This window comes from Berghia stephanieae, chromosome 6 (genome assembly GCF_034508935.2).
Source record: "Berghia stephanieae isolate SIO BIC M18660-M18661 chromosome 6, UCSD_Bste_1.3, whole genome shotgun sequence".
NCBI lineage: Eukaryota > Metazoa > Mollusca > Gastropoda > Nudibranchia > Aeolidiidae > Berghia > Berghia stephanieae.
The window spans coordinates 61647830-61670281 of NC_088365.1; the positions used below are offsets into that span (position 1 = coordinate 61647830).

General features: G+C 33.4%; 1 protein-coding gene across 1 annotated transcript; it reads left to right on the forward strand.

Moving 5' to 3' along the window:
• The first annotated feature begins 91 nt into the window (after positions 1 to 91).
• On the forward strand, positions 92 to 15176 carry LOC144975388 (ubiquitin-conjugating enzyme E2 H). Its single transcript, XM_078919410.1, has 7 exons — positions 92 to 982; positions 4491 to 4567; positions 7751 to 7825; positions 8996 to 9035; positions 9467 to 9519; positions 10371 to 10499; positions 11805 to 15176. Exons 1-7 carry the CDS (start codon positions 930 to 932, stop codon positions 11921 to 11923), a joined length of 546 nt encoding a protein of 181 aa, XP_078775536.1. The 5' UTR covers positions 92 to 929; the 3' UTR covers positions 11924 to 15176.
• Positions 15177 to 22452: the final 7276 nt, after the last annotated feature.

Genomic DNA, 22452 nt, shown 5'->3' on the forward strand with positions numbered 1-22452 from the left:
ATATATGTGTGTGTGTGTGTGTGTGTGTGTCTACACGTCGGTGTCATTAATATACCCGAATAATATCTTAATGGAGATGTCAAGATTTCTCAAGACATAAGAGTTCATTTGAAGGGCAAAACTGCGAATGCAAATCACTCCAAATCATGTGACTGTAAATAGAACAAAGAACCTCGGTTCAAGGCGTTGAAAAATCAATACAATGATTTGGGTTACCTCGTGCTCAAACCTCTTACTTGAGAAATATATATTGTTAAATTAAAATGGGATACACGCGTAAAGGAGGACCACACTTACTTAATTCTTAAAGGTGATACTTTGCTGACAACTGAAAGTTGACAACCTGATAAATAATCAAGGTCAACTAAAATAGGTCACATAGCCTTTTATTTCGTATCATGCAATAATAAGCAACATTTTCATCTTTTTTTTTTAAGAATCACAATTTGAAACTCCCATTTATTTGAAAATTATCCAAAATAGAAACTAATAAATATTTTGTCGATATATTGTACAATTACATCATCCAACTCGAGCCCAGCAACCAGCGCTATAAATAGCTTCGTCCACATGTTGGTTTGTTTACATCCAACAGCTGACCGACTATTTCCTCTTCGTGGGGCAACTGTCAATCAATGGCAATCTTTTGATCCGAAGTATTTTTTATTTTGATTTGATGTTATAGTTATGATTTATTATTCTGTTATTATTCACGATTCCAATTTTAAAGAATAAATGCGCTTTGATTTATTATTATGAAAAGGAAACAAAGGAAAGTTATAAGGGAAAAAAAAATATGGGAGGTCTTATTTTGATCACGTGACACCAAACGTAGGCTAGCTCATACTCCTAGCAGAAGAGCTCCGCCATTAGCTGTTGTTGTTTTCAGAAAAAAGGGCCTCAAGTAAAGTTGGAAATAAAGCTTCGCAATGTCCTCTCCGAGTCCAGGAAAGCGTCGTATGGACACGGATGTTGTCAAACTGTATCCTTGTGACTTATATTTTTAGGATTATTGTTAGATTTCTTGTTACGAAGTTCTAAACAAGGGGCCTTCTTCGATGGCGAATCTAGAGCAAGGACAGCTCCACAATCCAGATGGGCTGAGGTTGCTATAAAGTGAGGTCATCTCTATAAATTACGTCTCTGATTCAGACAACTTAAAAGTTCATGTTCAGGGACTTAAATATGTCCGTTAAACTTTCCCTAGAAGGTATGATCTTTTAATAATAAATTTTCTGCCTCGGTTTTCATTCTCTTTTTCCGGAATATTTCAATGTATGACATGCTCCAGGAAGATTGTTTATGTTTTGATGCATCTAATTAAATATCCGATTTTTATTATTGATGATTTTTTAAGACATTTTTTCTCTCTTCCCCACCCCCTGAGCATGATATTTTGTCGTCGTAATTATGCTTGTATCGTTTGCAGGGCCACTTCATTGGCTTCCACACTTTCTTTTTAAAAAAATATATATTCCCAACAATGTACTGAATGGGAATGTCAACACAAATCTCCATATTTGGAAATGTGCCAACTCAAACTCACTGACTTCCGATTATAATATAAATTTGATTCCACGATTTAGGTTACAATGCTTTAAGTTCTGTCCTATTCCAATAACAATAGTAATAATAATAATAATAATAATAATAATAATAATAATAATAATAATAATAATGACAATGATAATAATAATAATAATAATAATAATAATAATAATAATAATAATAATAATAATAATAATAATAATAATAATAATAATAGTAATAATGATAATAATTTTATTGTTTTTATTATATTATTATTATTATTATTATTATTATTATTATTATTATTATTATTATTATTATTATTATTATTAATTATTATTATTATTATTATTATTATTATTATTATTATTATTATTATTATTATTATTATTATTATTATTATTATTATTATTATTATTATGGTGATGATTATTATTATTATAATTCTTCTTCATCTTCTTCTTCTTCTCATTATTATTTGTTGTTTTATTATCATTGTTATTTAAAATTATTATTATTATTATTATTATTATTATTATTATTATTATTATTATTATTATTATGTTTATTATTAATATTGTTACCTTAATCATCAATTAAGGAAATTATTTTATATAGACAAAGTTAAATTCAAGAATGAATGAAAGTGGTTGGGGGGGGGGGGGGGTTGACCTCGAATCGTGAGTGGAGATTCATTATTGCTGTGTCTTCTCTATCCTCCCGTGTTTTCCTTTTCCAGATATACTTTCTGTCCTTGTCTTGGATTGCTGGCTGGGGTTCTGACCTTCCTTGTGGGCGGGGAGGCACTTACTGTCTTTTATCCCCCTGTATCTGTTTCCAACATGCTTTCTGTCTTTGTCTTGGAATGACATAACTTGTTTTGTCCTGGCCTTGGTCAGATACCCTAGCTGGGAGGGATACAGTCAAATGTATGTTAAGAGTTTTGGGCGGTATTTTTTGTCTTGTAAATTATCTCTATGTTATGTACTGTATTTGTTTTATATATGACTTGTAAACATTTGAGTGTGTTCCTCTTAGTGGAGACATGTGTTTGTGTCAGGATGTGATCCCAAACTAAGTACATTGATGGTAGTATGCTCTCTTCCCTATTTGAACCAATTTCCTTTTGCCTTTTTCTTGGATGTTTTAATTGTAATTCGAGCGCTTTTTACTATCCCATTTTCTTTCTTTTTACTGGCGCTTATATGTCCTATAAGTGTCACAAGGGCTGTAAAACCCTGAAAAACATTAAAAAAAACAAACAAACTTGTCTTAGAATAAAATTACTTGGTTTTGTCCTGGCCTCACCCGTAGTCCTTGGCTGAGAGGGAGGGAATGCATTAAATGTATTGAGGGATATTTTTTCCAGTTTTTGTTTTGAATACATTTTGTAAACATTTGAGTTTGTTCTTTTTAGTTGGATAGTGTGTCTGTTTTTGGATTACTTGTGTTGTAAAACCCTGTAAATCATACAATCAAAACAAAGACAAATGTTATGGAATATCATTTAAAAGAATGATAAGTAATAATTCCCGTCAAAATAAATCCTTTATGAAAGATAATACAGCGGTCTCAATTTGTAAGCACAGTCCTCTGCAATCAAGAAAAGTGTGTTTATAGCCAGAAGGTGCTTATACGATGTTTCATATTATTTGTGCTATGTCAATGACCCTTCAAAATATCACCCTCTCTTCCCCCCCCCCCCCCCCCCCCCCCGCCCTGATTTTCATAAATGTATACACCAGGTTGCAGACCTGAAACTTTCATTTGTCCAGTAAAAAGCCATTAATTAAAAACAACGAATTTACAAGTTCACCCCCTGTAATATTATGTGACGGATAAGAATTTTGTTTTGCAATATCTATTTATAATTGTCATTTTAGCTGAATCTGAGAAAGTCGACTGAGTATTTTGTATTTGAGGTCGGAGAGAATTGTTGAATGTTGGTGTTTATGCTGAAGAATTTTGATGATCTTCTCTTGAAGGTGTCTAAATCTGTTGTGCTCACACATGATTCAGGAAGAGCATTCCAGTATTTCATTATTCAATCTTTAATTTTTGTGAACTACTTCAGACTCCTGTTTCCTTTTTTTTCTTCTTCCTGCCTACTACTACTACTACTACTACTACTACTACTACTACTACTACTACTACTACTACTACTACTACTACTACTACTACTACTACTACTACTACTACTACTACTACTGCTGCTGCTGCTGCTGCTGCTGCTGCTGCTGCTGCTGCTGCTGCTACTACTACTACTACTACTACTACTACTACTACTACTACTACTACTACTACTACTACTACTACTACTACTACTACTACTACTACCACTACTACTACTACTACACTTTCTTCTTCTTCATCATCATCTTCTTCTTCTTCTTCTGGTTTTGTCCTTTTCCTTTTTCTTGATTTCTTGGCCGAGAGGGAAACTGTCAAATGTATAATTAAAGTTTAGGGAGCTATTTTTCTCCATGTAAATCATCTCTCTGTTATGTATTGTTATATTTGTTGTTTTGAATGCATAATGTAAGCATTTGAGTGTGCGCTTGTGGCTGGATGAGACTTTTAGGTGATTTCAAACTTTGCACAATGATGGTATGCTCTTGGAATATAAATCTATTCCCTATTTGTACCATTCTTTATCTTGCTTTTCTTATGTGCTTTTAATTGTAAATCTATAATTTTTTCCTATCCCATTTTCTTCATTTTTACTGGCGCTGAAATGACCTAAATGTGTCGAAGTGCTGTAAAACCTTTAAAAACAAACAACTCCCTCTTTCATTATGGCCCCCAAGTCACAAAATCATGTCCTCGTGTTTAATAATGTTAATAAATAGACATTAATTTTGTTATTTTACTGACGTTTTATTTGGCCTTATTCAATTGATAGAGATTATGCTTGATTCTGACATTACCAAGATCAACATTCCTTAACCACTTTCAAACAGTATTGAATCAAAACATGAGGTAACCATTTTAGGGGGACTCAATGAATTTATGGTGAAGTTCTATGGACCCTCTGGAAGTGAGTATTGACACATCTTTTTTGTTATTCATGCTACATATTATATAGTTATATATAATGTTGTGTAATTTTATAAATAGCCTTGAGCTCAATTGTATAAAATATTTAAGTTAAGTGGCAGAGTGGTTAAGGCATTGCACTGGACCCGGAAGGTCCCGGGTTTGATCCCCTCTTCGGGCAATTTCGTTTATTTTTCATTTGGCAAGATTATTAACCCCCGATTTGCTCACTTGGACAACATGGGTGATTCCTGTTCACATCAAACATCTTGTTTGATGAGGATTATCTATATTCCTTTGTGGATTACCCAGGTGACAATATCTTATGATGTTGTGGTGGAAGGTCATAATTTAATTTAGAAAAAGGAAAAAAAACAAAACCCCAAATAACTTGATCTTTTATGTAGCGCAATATCCACTAAACATGTTCAAATAAAGGGGTTTCTAGCCCTTATTTGTCTTGTCCTCAATTTGAAAAGATATAATATGTGGAATCCGCTTTATTGGACCAACCAATGTCATAGTGTAGAATAATTTGGGTTTAGAGGTATTGCGGCTATGTGGTCTTGTGGTATGACACTCGCTTTTGAATCGGAAGGTCCTGGGTTTGAGCTTCACTTAGCGCATAGTTGAGTCCTTGGAAAAGGCACTTTACTCATATTCTCCCACCGTACTCAGATGTAAAATGAGTACCTGGCCATCACAGTGTTGTCTCTGTCGAAAAAAATAATTGTAATAACGTCTAACAGGTGTCACGTCTGTTACGTGTTGCTGTTGGTCAGGGACCCTTTGTAAAGCGTTTTGAGTATGGTTAGTGGATATTGCGCTACATAAAAGCTCAATTTTATAAATATTAAAAAATAATTCCAAGTTAGTAATTCCATGGATGGCCTGTACAATTGGAATTACTAATGAAAACAACACTTTGGTTTGCTCGGGTAGCTTTACCAATAGTTCTTCCTTTCATCTAACTGAAGTGAAGAGTCAACTTTCAAAATCTGCCAAGTCGTATTTTCATCATTCAGAGAAAACTGCAATTTTTTCGTTATTTTTTTTAACGACTTAAAGAGGAGAAAAAAACAAAAAACAACACGTCTCGCTTGCCTTTGAGCGTTTTGAAACTTCAAATTTTCTCTGGTGATTCTAGGTTGTCTTATAGATGGCTTGAGAGTGTTAAGTCGTTTTATATCCATATGCGATTTTGCAGATTTTGAACATCTCTTTCACAATTATTATTCTAAAATTTTGCCCTCTGTTTATATCATTACATTCAAATTTTCAGTAAGCAAAAAAAAGAAAAAAAGATGAAGCTGTTCCATTATCGTTTAAAGTACAATGCTATACACAATTTCAATCAATACTGTATCACAGAGATGTCGTGTATATTGCAACACAGCAGCAGTTGATACGGGATAGCTGTCTCTAATCAAAAACACATTGTATCACTTATCATATACTATACAATGAACAAACATGACACGCCATGTCCAAAGCAAACATCTGATTGCTTCATTTTCATTTTGTATACTTATTCACCTCATTAATTCACTCAAACCCAAAAATTACGATCTGGGCAGTTACCCCATCGTTATAATAATAATAATAATAATAATAATAATAATAATAATAATAATAATAATAATAATAATAATAATAATAATAATAATAATAATAGATAATAATAATAATAATAATAATAATAATAATAATAATAATAGATAATAATAATAATAATAGATAATATAATAATAATAATAATAATAATAATAATAATAATAATAATAATAATAATAATAATAATAATAATAGATAATAATAATAATAATAATAATAATAATAATAATAATAATAATAATAATAATAATAATAATAATAATAATAATAATAATAATAATAATAATAATTATAATAATAATAATAATTATAATAATAATAATAGATAGCATTTATATAGCTTATATTCAAAATTATATAATGCTCAATGCGCTTTACATTGGTTGAAAACAAAATATGCATCTCGTTAAATAAAACTATGAACATACCAATTTTCCTTTTAGATTGAGTAAACGAGTCTTTTTGTGTGAGGCTTTTTTTTTTTCATTTTTGAAAAGTTCCAAAAATCTCTAATATAAGCGCACAACACAAGAGGTAAAAGGTTAGGTTTGAGAGAGGTAATATTTTGATGTTTTTTTAATTTTTTTTTTTTTTAATGGTGTGTGTTTTTGTTTACCTTTGAGGTGGTTAAATTTTTGAAGTTTATAAAGTTAAATGAAAAGGAAAAATTGTAAGTTGTAGATTCCATGGCATTGTTGTGGTCATATTTGATGAACTTAATCATTTGTTTAAAAGCAGGGGATGATTCTGTGCTTATTCAACTTGATTTAAATTTTGAGGCAAAGAAAAAAACAAAAACAAAACAAGATGCCGACAGTGGCTTAAACCAGGGTTTTCTTGAGAAGGTGCAATGCCTTATCCACTTTGCCATTTAGGCCCATCGGGGGCCCTAATAGCTCAGTTGGTAGAGCACTCGCTTCACACTCAAAGGGATTGAGATCGATCCCGGATATAGTAAAAAAATTATTTTCGGACTCCCCCTTCCCTGTCCACCCAGCAGTGATTGGGTGGCTGGATCTGTTAGATCTGGTGGAAAGTACTTTCTGATAGACTGACGTCCCATTCAAAGGGTAGCATGCAATGGCTATTGTCCATTTCACATTACAGAAACTGGGATGAGCCCAGAATTCATTGGCCTACTTACTGACTCTGAAATCCTACAATTTTGTCTCAGAGGTTACAGATCTGGGTTATAGCATACCTGGGCTAATTCTCTAGACCAGTGACAGTTTCAGACCTGGAAACAAATGCGATTAACTTGAGCATTTATATAGAGCAATATTCACTTTACGCGCACAGAGCACTGTGCAATTATGGAAACTGAGAGGGAAAATATTCTTACTGTTTTTCGAGCTTAGGCCCATTACCTTAGTATAAAAAAATAAAAAAATCAGAATCCAGCTATAAGCAAGGTCCAGAAGTAAGCATAAAGGACGGGTTTTCTGGCCAAAATTTAAAGTACACTTTTTTTTTTTTTTTCAGAATATGGCAGATCGTTGATGTGTCATTGTTTCTTCAATGATTTTTACTTTACATCTCCCTTTTTGTTTTCTTTCTTTCTTTTCCCTAGCTCCATATGAAGGTGGTGTGTGGAAAGTCAGGGTCGATTTACCCGACAAATACCCTTTCAAATCTCCTTCCATCGGTAAGAATTTATTTCTCTTTTGTATGTGTTTCATTCATTCATTCATTCATTCATTCATTCATTCATTCATTTATTCATTCATTCATTCATTCATTCATTCATTATATTCCTTTTAAATCTTAGTAGGGGATTTTTTTTCTTTTGGATCTGTCACCAGAAAAGACCCAAGATAATCTGGGTGTGGTCTTTTAATTCTTCCATGGTGGGCACAGAAGTCACTTATGCTGTCTTCTATCCCTCTACGTCTGTTTTCCCTTTCCATGTTTCTCTCGTCTTTGTTCTGCTGGATTGATTGACCTAACTGTATCGCAAGCATCCTAAAATTTTTATAGCTTAATTAACTCTCTCAGAAAAATAATAAACGAAAAAGTATTGAATATCATAATCTTTGAAAGTCTAACTGTTTTTCACGAACACTGCACTATTTTTAAGTAATTTTTTTTGTATCCAGCACTAGTAGTTAATCATCATTTTAAAAGCTGAAAGCTAATCATTTGGCCAGAAACATGATTGTTTCTTCTTCATTTTGAACATGTCAAAGTCACAAAATAAACTAGGGAGCAGGCACTGGTGTAAGATTGAGGTTGTTTGAAACTGCCAGACAAAGCAGAAAGAAAATTACAAACAAAAAATAATTCCTAAAATATCAGCCTGCTTTTGACTAGGAATCGAGCCTTAGATCTCAGGAGATTCGATCCCCAGTCAAGGGAGACTATTTATTGGGACAGTTTTTTTCCCCTGTATTTCACATATTTTTCTTTCTCCTTTGTCTAGCACTGTTTCCATTTCTCTTCTCCAAATTATTTTGACTTAGTTATTCTTCTTCTTCTTTCAGCTTATCCCGCATTTTGCAGGGTTGCCATAATGAATGCTACATCTCCATGCATCTCGGTTCAACGTATCCTCTTTCCCCAGGCCCAGTTCTTTCATATCGCCCTTTACCTTATCCCACCATCTAGTCTTTGGGGTGTTCCTTTTTCCTCTTTCCCGCTATTTGTAAGTCCAAAACTTTCCCTCCCACGTACTCCCTCTCTCGTCTCTTTACATGGCCGAACCATTTCAATCTATCTTTTCTCATCTTTATTGATACATTCTTCACTTCACTTTTTGACTTATTTATTGGTTTCATTAATTTCACAAGATGCATTTTCTATTTTATTCCAATTCCAGGGTTCATGAACCGTGTTTACCATCCTAATATTGATGAAGTGTAAGTAATTTTTTTAGCAATCAAAGGTCAGATTTTAGCTTTGTGTGAAAGAAAATATCAGCAATGACAGATTCTGAGATTTTTGTAAGGAATTTCTTAATAACGAGGGAAGGGGAAGGGGGAGTAATCATTCAAATCTTTTCCTACACTCGGGTAGGTTCAGACTGGTGGAGTGATAAGATTCAGAAATTTCAAAACCTTGGGTAAGGTCTTTTTTGTTTTTTTTGTTTTATTTTTTTGGATTCATCCCTTTCACAGCGCTTTGAGCACGTTTAGTGGATATTTTGCTATATAAAAGCTCAAGTTATCTTTAGAATTGTCATCAAAACATATTATCTGGACTCTTCCTTAAATGTTTAAGAAGAATTTGCAGCCTATGTTCTTTTGTGTTGTCAAATCCTCATTCCAAGGTTTTTGTTGTTCATTTCTAGGTCTGGCACAGTTTGTTTGGACGTCATCAATCAAGCATGGACAGCCCTTTATGGTAAGTGTTTTTATCTTTTTCAACTTAATACATTTTTTTCCTTGCATTCAACCATTCCCCCTTCTGTTTTTTTTGGTTTAAAAAAAATTTTCTTTTCTTTTTTTAAAAACTTTTTATTTTTCAATTATGATGGTTTTAGAAAAAGGTGTCTGAAAGTTGATGGACGGTATGTGAATTGATCTCGATTATCATATTACAACTTGATATATGGACAGTAATAAGGATAAGTCGGCTACACCAAATCTTTTCAAAAATTCACATGTTCCCTTCCTTTCACTTAAAAAAAAAAGTCCAAGCCAAATATCTTTCAGCACATGGTGTCAGTGTTTCATGTTAAATGTTATGACTTACTGACTTAAGGCCTTAAGGACTTACTTAAGGGGCTGCGTGGCTCAGAGGTATGGTCTTTGCTTCGAAAGGTACAGTGTTCGATCACCCGCCACAGCGCTGTGTGGCTTTGAGAAAAGTCACCTCGCCCTAGCTCAAATTGCTGCGCTGCACTGCAGCTGATGCCTGGGTTATTCCAGTCCTCCTTGGAATAGCAATTGCTTGATACCCTTTGGATGGGACCACTTATCTATCTCAAAGTACTTTCCACCAGATCTATTAAACATAGCTACCCAATCACTACTGGCTGGACAGGGGGGGTTTGGAATAAAATCTCGACTTCACCTGGAATCGATCTCAGTCCCTTTGTGCGTGAAGAGAATGCTCTACCAACTTAGCTATTGGGACCCCACCAATGTCCATAAAACCAACCATATAAATACCACCCTTTGCATGCCTCGCTCCTCTCTCTCTCTCCTCTCATTTTGGATTTGCCACAAATTTCTGTGTCCTTGATTTTCCAGATCTGTCAAACATATTTGAAACTTTCCTGCCTCAGCTGCTAGCTTACCCTAATCCTACCGATCCTCTCAACGGCGATGCAGCTGCCCTCTTCCTGCACAAACCGGAGGAGTACAAAAAACGTGTTCGAGGTAAGACATCCAATTCGGAGACGCCAAATATTACAAAAATTATGAATATTTTACATAAAAATAGTGCCGATATGAAAAATCATATGTGTCAGTGCATGACATAATCAGTCAGAAGGTGAAAATTTTGGATTTGCATGTTTTGCATCTTCTGAAAGCATATGCTCCCGAGAGCATTTTAATCTTTATTTGAAGTAAATCATGATTAATTTTTCATGACGTTATGGTCAGATGTATGGGAAAGATATCCAACAACTTTTATATATATATATATATATATATATATATATATATATATATATATATATATATATATATATATATATATATATATATATATATATATATATATATATATATATATATAAACCTGTGACGTTTGTGAGCAGAAGCCCAAATTCTGATATTTTTGTTACAACAAGTACGTCGAGCCTCCTGGAATTTCCAGATTTGTCAGAGGAATTTAAAAAAAAAACCCCAAAAAACAGTTGTCAGGAAAAATAAGGAAATTTAATCTTTTTCCTGAAAATAAAAAAAAAAAAACAAATTATATCAACCATTTTTGTACCATCCTTGGGAATTAAAAAGTTAAATGTAATCATGATTGGTTTAAATACAAATGTGTTCAAACTCCTGTGACATTGTTATCCAATAAAACTACCACATTATCATCGTCCCAATCACCAATAATAATACCGCAACCATCTCATCAGGCTCTCTGTAACATACAGATAAAGTATTTGGTGGGGTTCTTGACCGCCCATAGTGGGCAGGGAGGTACTTACTGTGTCTTCTATCCCCCTATATCTGTTTTCCAACTTGCTTTCTGTCTTTGTCTTGGAATGAGATTACTTGGTTTTGTCCTGTCCCTGGCCGGATACCCTGGCTGAGAGGGAAAACAGCCCAATGATGAGATTTTTTTCCTTGTAAATCATCTCTCTGTTATTCACCATATTATGTTTTGTATACATATTCTATATGATTTGTAATCATTTGAGTGTATTCCTCTTAGTAGGGACCTGTACTTGTGTCTGTATGAGACTTTTAGGTGATTTCAAACTAAGTATTTTGATAGTGTGCTCTTGGAATCTACATCTGTTTCCTATTTGAACCCCTTTTTGTCTTCCCTTTTCTTGGGTGCTTTAATTGTCATTCTAGAACTTATTACTATCCCATTTTCTTCCTTTTTACTGGCGCTGATATGACCTTATTGTACGTTGCAAGCGCCGTAAAAACCCTTAAAAACTAACAAAACAAACAAGGTAAATAAAGTAATTTAAAATGTCATCTGATATATTCACTACACAGACTATGTCCAGCGTTACGCCACAGAGGAAGCCCTCCTAGAGACGGAACAAGCCTCCTCCTCCAGTGAATCCTCCATGAGCGACTTTTCAGAAGACGAGGCACAGGATATGGAATTATAATACAGGGGGAAGAGGTCTCTTTCCAAGGGGTTGTCGGGAAGGGGCCTTTTTGTTTCTTTTAAACATTTCACGTCCACCACCTCCTCATTCTTCTTCATAATAATAATAATAATAATGATAATAAATAATAATTGCTATTGTTCATCATTTTAACCTCATTTTCCTGTAAATAGTATGATAAATAATAATGATCATGGTTTATTTTATATTTTATTTCTTCTTTTTTTTTTTTTTCATGATTTATAAAAGCCATTTTATATTCATGGGAATATATAACATATATATAAAAAAATGTTTTTAATGTGTTGGGTGTGCGTGATTGTAGAACGCATGTGTAAGATTTTATACTGTATGAAGTGAACTGTGGGTGTTTTGATTTGGTTGGATATGATAAACTTTTTAAGCAATATATTTTTTAAAAAACTGTGGTGAGAGATTTGGAGAGATTTTCTTTTTTTCTTCAATGAAATTTAAGATTAAATCGTTTTTAGATATGATTTTGCCTGCTCTTTGCATTTTAATGCGACCTTACGAAATCAGTTAAGTAATTTATTCATTATAAATGATGTGGGCAATGAATTTATTTAGATGCTTTTACCTACAGGCACAGGAAGTCTAAGCTAAGCAAATTTTGTAAACCTTAGAATAAATCACAGATTTGCTAAAAACTGCTTTTGCAAAGCTCATCATCCTTTTTTCATTGCATAGAGTTTTATCAACTGAGAATAGCAACATTTTATCTATTTGCTGGTACAGCCTAAGATATGTTAAAGAAGACAAGAGAGACTAAGCATTTCATCTGCTTTATCGAAGAAAGAATGCATTATGTACACATCACACGGGATCCTGGTATTGTCCCATACTGATAGAGTGCTGTTTTTGATCTACTACTACTACCAGTTTAGTTGAAATTGCCTCTGTTGTCTTACTTTTCCTTTGGCATCGATCTGGCCTAAAAGTGTCATAGGAGTTCCTCAACTCACCTAACAGAGTCATAGGAGTTCCTCAACTGACCTAAAAGTGTCATAGGAGTTCTTCACTTCACTGAACTAAAAGTATCATAGGAGTTCTCGACTGACCTAAAAGTATTATTATTATAGATGTTCATCAACTGACCTAAAATAGAAATTGCCTCTGTTGTCTTACTTTTCCTTTGGCGTCAATCTGGCCTGAAAGTGTCATAGGAGTTCCTCAACTGGCTTAAAAGAGTCATTGGAGTTCCTCAACTCACCTTTTAAAGTGTCGCAGGAGTTCCACACTGAACTAAAAGTGTCATAGGAGTTTTCGACAGACCTAAAAATATCGTAGGCATTCTTCAACTCCTCTAACCAAACAGATAGTGAAGTATTTGGGCCATAATAGTCCTCGCCTAAAAAGTCATGTCCTGTAGGTATGAATTTATGACTGAATGACTTGTCTTTTTCTTTATCGAATGTGGATCAACAATGCCAATTTTTTTCAGTGTGATTGAAGAGTGTTCTAGCATCACCTGGAGTGTTATAGCGTCACCTGTCTATTGAAATGATATTGTATTGTATGACATATGATGATACCTCCTCCTTCAAATTATACCACGTACTATTGACAAACTCTATCCATTAATTTATCATATTATTTGTGTCGTGTTTATACAATGTCTCCATATGATGTAATTGTTTTCTTTGGGGTTTTTTTTGGTATATTTTGTTTTGGTCTTTTGTTTGTTTTTTTTTCCGCCATGTATGACCTGTTGGAAAATGACAAAGCCTCAGATGATACATTGAGATATTGTCAAATTGGATTGGGATATTTATTTATATCTTAGTTAACAAAGCAACCTCCTTTCATCCATAAACAAGGGTTTTGACAGTCAGTTCCTAACATTTCAAAATTTGAAAAATAATTTAAATCATATTCCTTAATTTACAATTATTGATAATGAAATATTTTTTCTGACTCGACTGTTAAATTACGCTTTAACAATCTACGGGGCGTTGTCATTGCAGTAGTACCAACGATCCATTACCAATTGTCCACTGTGTATTTTCACCCAATCTGTGAATGTATTAACTCATTATGTGGTTTTAATGTCTGTACCGATGGCAGATTTTAAAATGTTTTCGAACATTGCAGCTAATATTTACCTCTTTTGTCCTCCCTCCACTAACCTTCTTCTTATAAAGACAATAGAGCTAATATTTTGCTTTTGACATTAACATTGCTCGGGGAGACGTGCATAAGATGTCTACCGTGTCTATAGAGACGTCTGTAGATGTTAATGCTTGCTGTCTCTTCTTTCCCACAATAACCTATTATGACCTCATAATTATGTAGTTTTCTGTCTATGACTTGGAATAGTGGTGAGTCGTATTCCCTGCAAGGCAGTGGGGATGTTAGTCTCCCTAGGGAGATGGGTTCTACATTAGATCATCTCTTGCTTTTCTCTTCTACTTCTATTCCCCTAAACCTGCTGTTCCTTTTTGTGTAGTTATTCTATTCTCAACCTGAAAAAGAGAAAACTTGAATAAGATTGATAGAAAAATATTGTTAGGTTCCATTTTTAAGAGATGGGAATTATTTAGTCTTGTAAATCATCTCCACTGATTTTTACTGTTGATTATTAAATAAAATGTAAGTGTTTGAGTGTTTTCCTCTTTGCTCAGATCCTGTATCCATATCGGGGTTTGAATTTTTTATTGTTTTAAGCCTTGATACACGAATAGATTTATTTTATATGATGTTGATTCTAAGTCATTTGACTTTCCGATCGTGTCTCGATTTTCTTGCACTGATGTGACATAAATTCCTAAAAACAAAATTTAAAACATCCACGTCAAAAATATCTTTCCTGACTACAACAATAAAGGAACATGCAAATTAATTGCTACGGGAATTTGAAATGTGTTCATGTTGAATTTAAGAATTTATGCCTGTAAGAATAAATAGTTTTAAAAGAAGAGTAAACTCCAAAATATTATAGATCTCGAGTTTTTGCTTTGCTTCAAGCTTTCAAACGCCAACATAAAAGGTTAATAATAGGAGATTATTAGTTTGAACAGAGAATAGAAGATCCAAAGAGCATTCTTTCTAATCTTGTATCTAGTCTAAGTCTAAGACCACATACGAGTACCTTCATGAGAAGCAGACTCATAACTCTAGATCTGTAATACCTTTGCGTATACTTTCCTTTTTTTTCATGTTTGTAGGGGATGAAATGTGATTGATGTACAGAAGCGCTGTTAAGTTCCTGATATTGAAAAAAAAAAAAAATAAACGAAAATTCCCTCTTATGCATTTTCATCACATATACCAAGGTTCCGGTTCCTTATTTACTGATCATCTCCTTTCCATTTCTACACCCCCCCCCCCTATCTCTGTCTCTCTCTCTCCCCTGCCCCCCCCCCCCCCCCCCCCCTCTCTCTCTTTCTCACCTTTATTTATTTCATATATTGGAAAAGATAATTTTTAACTCGCCTCACCCAGAATCTTGGTCTATCCTTGACACTTCTCTATTAACAGGGACTTTCACGTAATCTTTTCAAAACATAATCTATGTTCAATTTTTTTCACGATGTCTTTCTCACAGTTTGTTGATCATTTTTTACATCTGATTGTGATTTGATCCAATGTCTTTTTAAAAATTAATTTTGTTTTGTTTTCTTTTTGTTTTAATTTTTCATTCCTCCATAAATTATATTGTTGTTTTAAAGTTATAATCGAAGGGTTTCATCTTGAAGCAGAATTGTTTTTTACTTAATCATATCAAAACAAGAATTAAGAAAAAGCCAGAGAAGAATTAACTGTATAGGCTCCCATTATAGTTGAAGGGTTTTGTTTTTTTTTTAAATAAAAAAAAAAAATATTTACCTTTCTCAGAGACATCAAAAGTGAACAGCAAGAAGAAGTAGTGCAAAGAATGAGTCAGTTTTCCATTGGTGGGTTACAAAATCCAAATATTTATCCCACTTTATGGGGTTAATAGTAATAGATTTTTTCAACATGAGAAAATGAAATGGAAGATGCTGATGTGCAAAGCTGACAACTCCTGTATTTTTCCCCCCTCCATTGTTTTAGTCTTTGGAAAATTCCGATAGAGGATTTTTTAAAATCCTTTTTTTAAAAAAAACTTTTTAAAAAATTTTGTTTTGTTTTTATTTTTCTTGATATTATAGTGATATTCACACAAGTAATATGTGACCTATCGGTTCAAAACGGTGTTAGTCGGGATGGTTTCGATTATTAAAATTGAATTTCTAATCGAAACATGAGAAGATTTATGTTAAGTTTTTAAGTTTTATCTAGGAGCATGGATAGAAGGAATGAAAGTGATGCCACATAGCTCTTTGTTATTGTTTTTAGCCTGCTTTTTTGTACGAATAGTTTTCATAAAGTTATGTCAACCAGACGATAAACGTTTAAGGTTACTCATGGTTTTGTGTGTTTTTATGTCCGGCTGTCAGATTTTGAGTAATTTAACTAAGTGCATAGCATGAATATAATACGGCAAAAATCTAAAATTTCATATTTCAAGAGTCATTTTAGACTTTAGAATCCTCTTTGGCATCTGGTTTACCCTGATATAACACTGTTTTGAGGTGTCATTTGCTGCGTCTTCTATCCCCCTTTATCCGTTTTCTTAGTTGCTTTCTGTCTTTGTTTTGGAATGGGGTTACTCAGTTTTGTCTTAGCTCTGGAATAAATAACAAATGTGAAATTGAATGTAAGTTTCAATTTAATATACGAAAACAGATAAAATGGACATTTCAGGTTTTCCCTTTAACAAAACAGGATGAATGAAACACTACAGATGAATGAGTTGTTAAAAATTATCTCATTCGTCTGTAGTGTTTCTTTCATCCTGTTTTGTTGATAAAGGGGAAACCTGAAACGTCCATTTTATCTGTTTTCGTAGATTAAATTGAAGCTTACTTTCAATTTCACATTGTTATTTATTTCTTCAAGCTTCGAGCAGCAACATTTACATTCTTAGTTCTGGATGGAGTTCTGGGACTGAGAGGAAAACAGTCAAGTGTATAACTATAGTTTTGGGAAATGATTAATTTTTTCATTGTAAATCATCTCTCTCAGGCCTGTAAATTTGCCGGCATTACCGTCAATTTCGCTCCACTGGAAAAAAAAAAAAAAAGAAATTAAAATAGTTATTATTTTGTTTCACAGCCTATTGAATTGGTAAAATTCTAAGAAAATAATCTGGGAAATGGGGATCTTGGCTCATGTTATATTGAAAAATATTCAGCTTCAGTGGGACGTTGTCCCCTCAGACCCCCTACCTGGGCTCCATCCTGGACATGGACCCAACATCTCGGGGATTTTCAGGCAATTTTTTTCTGGGGGCAGATGCAGGCCTGCTTTCTGTTATGTACTGTTACATTTTTTGTTTTAGATATATATTAATAGTTAGTAAACATTTTAGTATTTTAGTTTATTCCTCTTGGTGGAGACCTGTGCGTGTGTCTGGTGAGACTTTTAGGTGATCTCAAACTAAGTTCATTGATAGTTTGCTCTTGGAATCTTCATTTGTTCTCTCTTTGAACCATCCCCCCGCATTTGTCTTACTTTTAATCGTGTGCTTTCAATTGTAAATCTACTATAATTTTTTCTTACTATCCCATTTTCTTCTTTTTTACTGGCGCTGAAATGATTTGAATTTGTTGCAAGCACCGTTAAACCCTTAAAAAACAAAACAAAACAAAACGCTGTTTTGAGGCAATGAGTCACATATGCTGAGTTATAGCCCTTCAATTTAGTGATGTCATATTCCCAATGAATTTCATCACAAGACTTTCCATTTCTAAATGTCTCAAGAGTTGGAATGAAGTCACCCAAGACAAATACAATAAATGTTCAAGGTTAATATTTTTTATTATTTTGATTAACAGGAAGGTTGATGTGACGTTTTAAAATGAATATTGATGACGTGGTTTAACTTTTTTCTTTTCAATTTTATTTTATGAGTGTGTGTGTGTGTGTGTGTGTGTGTGTGTGTGTGTGTGTGTGTGTGTGTGAACACATTTTTATCTAGATTTTTAAGTAGACTAATCTTGTACTGGGATTATAGCTTGGCAGCTCTGCTTTAGGAATGATGCATTCTTCAACTTCTCTCTCTCTCTCTCTCTCTCTCTCTCTCTCTCTCTCTCTCTCTCTCTCTCTCTCTCTCTCTCTCTCTCTCTCTCTCTCTTCGGTTTGAGTCAAACCCTTCGATTGAACTGTTTTTGTCTATGCGTTTGTTTTGATTTTTGCCATAATTAATTATTCTCATCAATTGTAACCTGTGAATCATAATCATAATAATAATAATGATAAGAAGAAAAACAATGGTGTTCTTAGTTTTGTTTTTGTATTTTGATTTTTTTGTCTTTGTTTTATTTTAAATTCTGCCTAAGCCTGTCAACATATCTGGTTTCACATTTCAACAAATTATAATCATCCTACTTCATAGAATAAATGATTATTTTTAATGGACTATCTGGAGTTAAAGGATATTATTCTGTCGTGAGCATTATATATATATATATATATATATATATATATATATATGTATATTATATATGTATACATTTATAATTAAATATACTGATTGCATTTTATACAACATGCAATGGAATTAATATTGTCACCACATTGTATTGCTGTTAATTTTAAAACGACTTACGTATATATCATAAACTATCGTGTCATGTCTTGTTTAGCGTAGGTTGTGGATTCATTCTTGACAGGGTTGTCCATTTTTCTTTTCGTAAAATGTACGAAACTTCTCCTAAAATTTTGAAGCTCCTTAAAATTTCCTTATTTTACCCTTTTTTTATTTGAGCAAAAATTACATAGTCTTCGGGGATCTTGATAACTATGGTATAGAATCTACTTCACAATGCAATACGACCTGATTCAGTTCCAATGTGCAGTCACGAGTGTTTTTATTGCCCCTGTCTTGTTCACTCAGCATTGATTGGGTCGCTGTAGCTGGGTCAAGGTCAATTTGATCCAATGATGAAAAGTTCTTTACAGTAGATTAGTGTCCTATCCAAAGGGTAGCAACTGGGTAGGGTCTTTGACCTCCCATGTTGGGCAGGAGGTCATGCTGTGTCGTCTATCCCCTTATCTCTGTTTTCCAAGTTGCTTTCTGTCTTTATCTTGGAATGGGATTACTTGGTTTTGTCCTAGCCCTGGCCGGAGTCCTTGACTGTGAGGGAAATAGTCAAATGTCTAGTTATTGCTTTGGGATATGAGATTTTTTTCATTGTAAATCATGTGATATGTGCTGTTTTGAATGTATATTATTGTACGCATTTGAGTGTATTCCTCTTAGTGGGATCCTGTGCTTGTGTCTGGTTGACACTTTTAGGTAAATTCAAACTGACTACAATGACAGCATGCCTTGAAATCGACATCTGTTCCCTATTTGTACCATTCCCCTTTGTCATACTTTTTCTTGGCGGCTTTAGTTGTCAATCTATAATCTTTTGACTATTCCATTTTCTTCCTTTTTACTGGTAATAAAATGACCTAAATGTGTCGCAAGCACTGTAAAACCCTTAAAAACAAAAAAAAAAAAGGGTAGCAAGCAATTTCTACTGTCTGTATAATGCTACAGAAACCAGTATAAACCCCCAACTCCACGGGGCCCTAATGCCAATGAAGGACTTATCATCTCCACCATTTTTATCCCCAATTGTCTACTCTATATTTCTGTTTTATCATCATGTTTCATGATAGCTTTATTTTTATGTGATAGACTTGCAATGATTACGTTGTAGTTGTATCAGTTTAACTCACTCAATCCTAGAGATTTTTGCTACTTTTCATTATTGGAAAAAAATGTATAAAAAATGAGCATGTACATAGATAGTTTTATTCAACTATCATTAACATGTAAAAACTAAAAAGATTAGCTTTGAAACTACCCTATAATTTGTCTCAGAAAAATGTAATAAATAGGCATGCGGTAAAAGCAACCCGGGTATACTACGGATATAGTCGGTGTTAGGGTTGAGTGAGTTAACCACTGTCATATGTGTGATGATCTGAGTCAGAGAGAAATTTGCCAGATTTTGCACTGGTTGATTCCAGAAAAATGGAACTCCTCAGTTTTCAGATTTATTGCTCTCAGCTTTTATTGGCAATAGGATTCAATAGTCTGATGTCACGTCTGCTCAGCAACGAGCAGTTTGGTTCTAAACAAAGAAAATCGGTAATTTTTTATTCTTCATGCTGGCTAGAACCTTTTCATATGTCATGTGATCAGAATGTATAAAAGTCAAAACATGATCAGATTTATAATGTTTTTCTCCTCTGGATACTCTTTTATGCTGGATGGCATTGTTCCGATAGTTTAGAGCCAGTTACTAAGTTACTATGCGTCATTACTCTAGGGAAGTGACATCACAACTGTTGAAGCCTATTAGTTGACCTTCCTTTGGTTGCATTACACGGAAATTATTATTTTGTTTTGAATAGAAATATGTTCGATTTAATCATATTCAAGAGTCAATCAATCAAGTGTTGTAAACTTGCGCTTATATTATTTTAAAAGCATTTTCTCAATATTTTGTTTGTTTTTGGAATATGGTGTACATATATGTATGTTTGTAACTGTAACCTGAACAAAGATATTCTAACTGTATTTTACACCATAGAAACATTTTAAATCAATCTATGCTATACGTTGAAAACAATAGAAATTACCCACATAATATATTACAACAGAAGTGACCTTTTTGGGTGTATGTCTCCTATCTATGAAATATTGGCTAAAGTTCAGAGAGAAAAAATCTTGAATTGGCAACCCTGTCTTGAAGTTGACCTTGTCATTGTCCTCATTTTGTAGAAAAGATTGATGTTTTCTTCACTACTCTTTAATTGGTTCTGTTTTGAAATATGGGAATTTCTCTAAACACGTTTGACGAGTTTGAAGTGAAATAGGATGTATACAATTGTTGGAGTTTTGTTTATAGGGGTTCCACCCCATCCCATAAAGATTTTGAATTTAAGCATGGCTTTATTTTATTATTATTACAATTACAATTATTTTATATTCATGTTTTGTCGTAATTTTGCTTTTAATAAGAGGGAAAGAATTTCAAGAAGAGAGTTGAAAATGACGGAATGTTGATGGATGGTTGAACATGTTTTTGATTTAATTTTGAATAATTAATAATTAATAACCATTTTAAGTAAGGCAACTTGGAAAAAAAATCACAATGTGTAGCATATTGAAGTTTTCACTTAACAGAGCTCGTATAGAAATTATACTTTTTTGATTTAATATTTTTGTTTTCAATGTATCAGTTATTAATAATAATAAAAAAAACTATTTGACTAACAGATACATTGAAATATATGACAGGTTTAGATCGCCACTTATCTTTGTCATGCCTTTTTCAGAACATTTTTCTTTTCGTTTCTTTTTTTCTTTTTTCATGTTAGCATCTTGTTCATCAAAGAAATCTTGGAAAAGTACAGCGGATTTTGAAATGTCCATTTATACCTAGATTTTGAGATTTTTAAACTCGATTTTAATTTTGTTTGAGGGGTTGTGAAATTATTCCAACCCCATAAGAGACGTGATTTAAACAGAGAGATCTGGATGGTTTTCCCGACCTCCCACAGTTGCCAGGGAGGTACTTGCTGTGTCTTCTCTATCCCTCTATCTGTTTTCCAATTGCTTTCTGTCTTTGTCTTTGAATGAGATTGCCTAGTTTCGTCCTTCCTGAGCCTGACCTGATTCCTTGGCTAGGAGGGAAACAGTCGAATGTATAGTTATAGTTTTGGGAGATTATACTTTTTTCATTGTAAATCATCTCTCTGCTATGCTCTCTCTTTTTTTTTTTTCTCAAATATGATTTGTAAACATTTGAGTGTATTCCTGAAAGTGGGACTTGGCGTTGGTGTCTGTGAGACTTTTAGGTGATCTCAAACTAAGTACACTGATAGTCTGCTCTTGGAATCTACATCTGTTCCCTATTTGAACCATTTCCCCTTGTCTCAATTTTTCCTCAAGTTCTTTTAATAGTACATCTACAATGCTTTTACTCTCCAATTTTCTTCCTTTTTACTGGCACTGATATGACCTAAATGTGTTTCAAGACTAAAACCTTTAAAAAAAATAAAAAATAATTAAACAGAGAGATGAATAGAATAGAGCCAACCAATCGTATAAAAAGTTCCAAATAAAAGAATTTTATTTTTTAACTTGAAAGAAGAAATCTAGAGATCCTTTTCTGAACAACAATCATTTCTGTAAACTGTTGTAGAGAATCGCAGTCTGTTATTTACTGGGTGGGGATCCTGACCTCCCATAGTAGGCAGGAAGGTACATACTGTGTCTTCTATCCCCTTATATCTATTTTCCAACATGCTTTCTGTCTTTGTCTTGGAATGAGATTACTTGGCCCTGTTCGGAGTCCTGGCTGGGAGGGAAACAGTCGAATGCATAGTTATTGTTTTGGGAGATGATATTTTTTTCCTTGTAAAGCATCTCTCTGTTATGTATCATTATATTTATTTTTAATGTATAATATAATGTAAGCATT